Source organism: Etheostoma cragini, chromosome 1 (genome assembly GCF_013103735.1).
Source record: "Etheostoma cragini isolate CJK2018 chromosome 1, CSU_Ecrag_1.0, whole genome shotgun sequence".
In the NCBI taxonomy this organism is placed as follows: domain Eukaryota; kingdom Metazoa; phylum Chordata; class Actinopteri; order Perciformes; family Percidae; genus Etheostoma; species Etheostoma cragini.
The window spans coordinates 31,564,494-31,571,247 of NC_048407.1; the positions used below are offsets into that span (position 1 = coordinate 31,564,494).

General features: G+C 41.4%; 1 protein-coding gene across 1 annotated transcript in view; it reads left to right on the forward strand.

Annotated features, from left to right (window-relative positions):
• Window positions 1–4,719: 4,719 nt before the first annotated feature.
• Window positions 4,720–6,754, forward strand: part of cdhr5a (cadherin-related family member 5a) — a 15,705-nt gene continuing 13,670 nt past the window's right edge. The window contains exon 1 of the mRNA XM_034860842.1: window positions 4,720–4,951. Within this exon, the coding sequence (XP_034716733.1) occupies window positions 4,858–4,951 (94 nt within the window). The 5' untranslated portion in view covers window positions 4,720–4,857. The remainder of the gene's footprint in view (window positions 4,952–6,754) is intronic.

The following is a 6,754-nucleotide window of genomic DNA, read 5'->3' on the forward strand; positions in this document are numbered from 1 at the left end:
AATAAACTACACACTCTGGCTTTAAAGTCAACTGGTACGTGTGAAGGGAAAGCAACAACCACTCCCTGCTGCTCTGTGGGTCAAAGGTCAGCAGCACACACATGCCATGGGTGTGGGTGTGTGTTTGTGTTTTAAAGCTCATCAGACTCAGCAGATGCTCAGTTTGTCATTCCCACTTGTTTCTTATGTCGTCACACCCCTGTGACAGACCTGCATCCCATAATCCTCAGCGGGCGATGTCACAGGGTCATCCACAGGTGACTTGTCGCTGAAGATGCATGTCAGGTGTGGATTAGATGACATTTTGGGCTCTACTCTTGTTATGACTGTCGATTGAACCGGTGTGGAGTTTTGGCGACCTGCCGTCTCCACTCCACTAGACCAGGATGCAGTCACCAGGGAGCTGCTTTCACGCTGGAGGCATGTCACTGACCCACCAACGGATTAATATTCACCGAGTGGGGACCCAGCATGGTGTTAGAAAACACTAAGGACGTGTTCTTTGATTTGATGAGGACGAAGAGAGGCTAGAGTGTCAATGAAGAATTAACCGTAAGGATTAATGAAACAGCATGATGAAGGTGAGATGTCAAAGACAACAAGACCCAACAACAAAACATTAAAGTTCTGATAATTCAGCTACCACACACACCTCTGTTTTCTGGTGAAGTCGATTGGCACAACTTTTATGCCTTTCTGTCACATCTACTGCAGTCAAATCCATTGTGTTCACTTGGAAGGAATACCTGCACATGGCTAGACACTGGTAGTGACATTTTGAACATGTTGCGAATTTCCCTGCTGTCTATCATTCTTTCTAACGTCCAGTCCCTGTGGAATAAAACTGATGAGCTTCAGGCGCTGTCGGATAGAGACTTGGACAGTGACCTAGGATTATGTAGGTTTGGATCGCCCATTGGGCTGGAAAGAGACGCAACAGCAACTACCAAGTCCACAGGCGGACTTCCTCCTTCCTTCTTCCACAGCGCTGCGCAGGCAGGGTCTGGCTAGTCCGCACAGCATTCTGGGATGGAAGAAAAACGTGCTCTGGTTTATTGGCGTTTCTTTAAACCAATCATAATCGTCCGTGGTGCCTCTGCCAAATAGTCTCAGAAAGGAACTAGGTTTGGTGAAACGTGTGTGAAATCAAAAGTAGTTTTAGTCGTGCAACAGAAAACTCAGATTGGACAGATGGTCCAGTAGCTTTCTGGAGTTACCCTGCAGAGATCTGAGGACCAGGTAACCATAGTCCTCAGATTGGACAGATAGTCTAGCTAGCTGTCTGGATTTAGCCCGCAGAGATCTGAGGAGCGGTTGACCGTAGTCCTCAGAAATCCACCGGAGAATAGACCGCCGACACAAAGAAATTGGAAGGTAACGGACATCCGACCTAAATGAGAGACATCCGGTCTAAAGGAGAGACATCCGACCTAAATGAGAGACATCCGGTCTAAATGAGAGACATCCGGTCTAAATGAGAGACATCCGGTCTAAATGAGAGACATCCGGCCTAAATAAGAGACATCCGGTCTAAATAAGAGACATCACCCACTGCCAGTGTTCGCCCCGTGTAGGCTGAGTCCTGCCGCGGATCGGGTTTCAATCCGACCTGCTGCCCTTTGCTGCGTATCATCTCCCCCATCTCTCTCACCCTCACATGTCAACCCACTGTCACTTCATAATAAAGGGAAAAGCCCCCCTAAATGAGAGACATTATGTGGAATTACCAGCGGCATCAGAGCGATCCTGGAAGTGGAAAATCGTGGCTATCGACTAATCTTGTTTTATCTGCGAGTGAACAAACTGAAGGGAAAGGATGAGAATGGGTGGCGGGTTGAGCGGTGACATTACTCTCTGAATATTTGACTTACTTGCCGGCATCAGCTGGAAGGAACGACAGACTGCATGACACGAAAAATGAACTCTGTTGACATATCATGTATGTGCCTGAACGCCCCCTGATCGTTTCGGTGCCACTTAAACCCCTGAATGTCACCAAGTACATTTGCTAAGATACTCTACTGAAGTACCATTTCGAGGGACTTGAGCATTTCAATTTCATGCATCTTTATCCTTCTGCTCCATTACACGTCAGAGGTTTATAAATTGGTGATTTTTTCCCCTACATCTGGGGCGTTTTTGAAAGATCATGACATAAGTTTTCTTTATATTTACTTAGCCAGGGCCCAGTTACTCTCTCTCTCTCTCTCTCTCTCTCTGCTTTATGTGGAACAAGAACGCTGTTAACACTATTAAGTAGGTCTCTAATGAGATTAGCGTCCCTGCTAAACCCCACCAACCCCTGTCAAGTCACAATTACATCACCAACACATTTGTATATAAAAATGGGTCAGTCCAAAGTTTCATAAACAAAGACAAGAACAAAAGTTAAAGCCACACCACGTGAGGCTGAAATGCTGAAACCAAACTGTTATGGATGAAAAATACCAACACCTTTGCTTACTTATCCTTTGTTATAAAAAACATAGCAGTCCTGACTATAGCATGTAACATTTGGCTTTTATTTCTTTGTTTATGGCTTGCTAAGATATGTACAGCTAGAATACAAGAAGTACTGTCAAGTGTTTTTGAACATTTTGGTTCCAGAAGTGATTTTCCCCATTCAATTGCTCCATTGTCATTTCAAAAAATGCTTATATAAAGACTTGGACTTGGATATTTACAATATATTCATAATGAATGGATGTGTTATCAATTCCGCAGTCAGTTTTTACATTTACAGTCTTCAATTGTTTGTTTTGAGTGATTATAAGTGCTTTATCTTTCTTTCTAACCTGTTTATTGTTTTTGCATTTATTCAAGCTGCGGCACACTTGGTCCTCGGGTCAAATTGACTCACTTTCCTATATCAATGTTCATTTAAATTACCCCAAACAACATGATTGATTCCACCCAACGCTCTTTGGCAAGTACAAATCTCAACTTTGTTTAATTTGGGGGCGTCTTATTCAATTTTAAAGCATCTGAAAATAAAACATTGAAGTGATTTTGCAATAGTATTCAGTAAAAGTTTACATATTCCAGTCTGTGATTATTCATCAACATACTTTCCTTTTATTTTAGTCCAAATAATTCCTAATTTCTGCTTTTCTAACTCAAACATTAGGTATAATTTCCTATAAATGAGGTTTATTGATCATAAATTCCACAAATAACTGTAAAACTAAAGTCAATAAGTTAGTGTTACGTAGTGTTGAAAGCGTCAAAAAAGTGGCAAACATTGAAAAAAAAGTCAGAAAGTGTTAAAAAATAAAAAATAAAAACATAAGAAAAAGGTAAAAAATCAATGAAAAGCCTCAAGTAAAGGGTTGATTTTCAATTTTGAAGGAATTACAACACAAGGGTTAAATCGAGGAGCTGACAGTCGCTGATGTTAAGGCTCCTCCCGGTGGTCAGACAGGAAAACAGCACTGAGAAATCTGTGTGTGTGTGTGTGTGTGTGTGTGTGTGTGTGTGTGTGTTCAGTGTTAGTGAGGATCATCTCTGCATGGAAACATAATGTATGGGCTTCATGTAACATCATGACACTGGGGGCTTGTTGTTCCCACACAGAGATGGTGTGTGTGTGTGTGTGTGTGTGTGTGTGTGTGTGTGTGTGTGTGTGGGTGTGTGTGCGCACAGTGGTGCCTTGTCTACATGTGAAGTCGTTACGTGTCCCAGTTTGTGCCAGCGTAACTTAGCGTCATTATTACTGAGCGAGGGATCAGACAGGAAGGAGAGGAAATCATTTCTGGAACTTTAATCAGTGTTTGTGTAATCGGTTGTCAGCAGATCAATAAATAGAGGATAAGGCTGACCATTTGTTGTTTTTATTGTCAACAAATCCCATGAAAATAACAAAGTGTTTGTCCATGTGTCAAAACTGTCCAACTTCCTGTCTGTGCAGCAGAGTAATTTTTCCTACTGAAAACGAAAATCTTTCAAAACACAAATATTTTTTAAGTGTGTAATTTCCTAAAAAAGTCACTACACAAAATCACTGTAGTGATTGTAGTGCTCATTTTAACGCCTTTATATGTTAGGTAGTTCAATCTACAGCAATGCATCATGGTCTATAAGATCACTATATGTGTTTGTAGCACCGGTGTCCTGTGAGAACCACGTATCTCTAAAAGGTTTTAAATTTCTCACAGTGTCAGAAAAACAGTCCTGTTTTCAGCTTTGTGACGATGCTTTTTCTCAGCTGACCCAAGAGGCTTTTTAAAGACTTTATGTAGCTTAATCTACTCAACACATAAAGGAACACTTCATCCTTCAGTTCATCACAACCATTCAACATCTGGAGATACATGGTTTTCTCTGGAGAGGAAGGGGATGAAAAACTCTCAGAGAAATGTAGTGGAGAACAAAGCACAATATTTACCTCTGAGATGTATAGAAGTAAGTATAAAGTCACATGACATTGAAATATTAAAGTACAAGTATCTTGAAATTCTACTTCCCTACAGTACTTGTGATAAGTACTTGTTTTTATTCGTGTGCTGTACATCTTCAACAGGTCTGTCTAACCTGAAGACTATTTATGTAAGAAATGTTTTCAGCTGCCAGCGTTCCTGTGCTGGATTCCTCCCAGAATGCATTAGGGCCACCAATACAATTTGGCCCATCCAGCTAAAACAGATGCAAGTATTTTAGTAGGAGGCTGCAAATCCTCTGCTGGCAGGCGCTGAGTGCAATATGTGCCCGTAAGATGAAGTCACAAACATTGCAACTGTAGTCGACTCCCACTCGCCGGGCAGCACAGACGGGGCATTATGTGGACGAGTACCAGCTGGTACCACGGGCTCCTCATCCTCCTCTGGGACTTCATTTGTTTTGTGCGTCTGAAATCAGGACATGGAACTGAAATCGAAGAGCAAACCTGTGAACGTTCTCCTCGGATGCATCGTCGTCGTCGTCTACTTTTGTACAGTTTGTCCGGCTGAAAGACGTGAGTAGAGCTCTGATTTCTGTGCAGGGTGTCATCTGTCGCTGTCGAGGGCACAAAGGGATGTGGATGTTGATGAGGCTGCTGAGAGCCAGGGAGTAAGAAACAGTTGATGTTTTCAAGTGTTTTGCTCCTTTAAAGCAGTGGTTCCCAACATTTAGGGACACTATGTCTACTTTTGGTCCCTCGTAATGATGTTTAGAGACCTAAAAGTGGTAAAAGGATTCATTTGTTTCATCAGAAAAATGCAGAAATTACACACAAGTGAAAAGAAATTAACCCTGTGCAACTGAAATACTCTTTTCAACGTCCCTTTAATCATTTGGTGACCCCCTCTCAGATCACATGTTGTGGCCCATTGGGGGTGTTTTTGGCCCCCAGTTTGGGATCCAATGCTTTAGAAAAATAGAGCCCCCTCAAAGGGTTAATTTATGTTTACTTCACACAACTTAAGTTGGGGGGTTTGATTTCAGTATAGAATGGAAGAGACACTCAAATAAAGCAAAACTTAGAAAACCAATTAAATAATCCCATTCAGACCTGCCATAAACCCTAAATATCTGACTCATCAGCAGATTTGGAAAAGGTTATTGTGCAGCTTAAACAAACAACTGAGAGCCAGTTAAAAAGACAGATGATGATTTTAATTTGTGCTCCTCTAAAGCACGGGTGCCCAACTTACAGGGACCCAATGTCTACTTGTGATAATGAAAGGAAAATATGTTTTCCTTTATCCGAAAGATGTTTAGAGGCCTGAAGAAGTGAAATAATTCAATTTGTTACCACAAACAAAACTGAAATTACAGTTACCTGCAACTGAAATTTCAGTTTTTCTTTCTTGTCCATTTTATCATCTGGTCCGATTTGGGGGCCCATTTAGGACTCCTGACCCACAATGAATAATGTCTTGTAAACATAGAAAATACAAAAGGGTCGCCATTTTAAAGATTCAATTTAGGTTTACGTCCCACAACTTTAGTGGTGATTACATTTACTGTAAGTGCTCTACTTAAGTCCACATGTTGACATGCTTGTATTTTAGTTGAAGTCTTTTCTTTTCCTGCCACTTTCTACTTCTAGTTCACCACATTTCAGAGACAATTGTTGTACTTTTGACTTTACTACATTCAAATGACAGCCTTAGTAACTTTACAAGATGAACTTTTTGCACACAAAATGCATGCCGTTGAAAAACGTTGTCACTCCCATCGTCTAAAATACAGATGCTTGATCAAGTGCCTTTGCCGTTGTCATTGACGCTATGACTTTTTAAGGTTAAGGAAAAAATTGTGGGTGGGATAATAAATGGTACGTTTACGTGACACATGGGACAAGCATGTGAGTTAGGTTTAGGTAAAGAAGAACGGGACAGTTGGGTTTAGGTAAAGAAGAACGGGACTGTTGGGTTTAGGTAAAGAAGAACAGGACTGTTTGGTTTAGGTAAAGACGAACGAGAAAGTTGGGTTTAGGAAAAGAAGAACGGGACTGTTGGGTTTAGGAAAAGAAGAACGGGACTGTTGGGTTTAGGAAAAGAAGAACGGGACAGTTAGGTTTAGGAAAAGAAGAACGGGACAGTTAGGTTTAGGAAAAGAAGAACGGGACTGTTGGGTTTAGGAAAAGAAGAACGGGACTGTTGGGTTTAGGAAAAGAAGAACGGGACAGTTAGGTTTAGGAAAAGAAGAATGGGACAGCTAGGTTTAGGAAAAGAAGAACGGGACTGTTGGGTTAAGGAAAAGAAGAACGGGACAGTTAAGTTTAGGAAAAGAAGAACGAGAAAGTTGGGTTTTGGAAAAGAAGAACGGGACA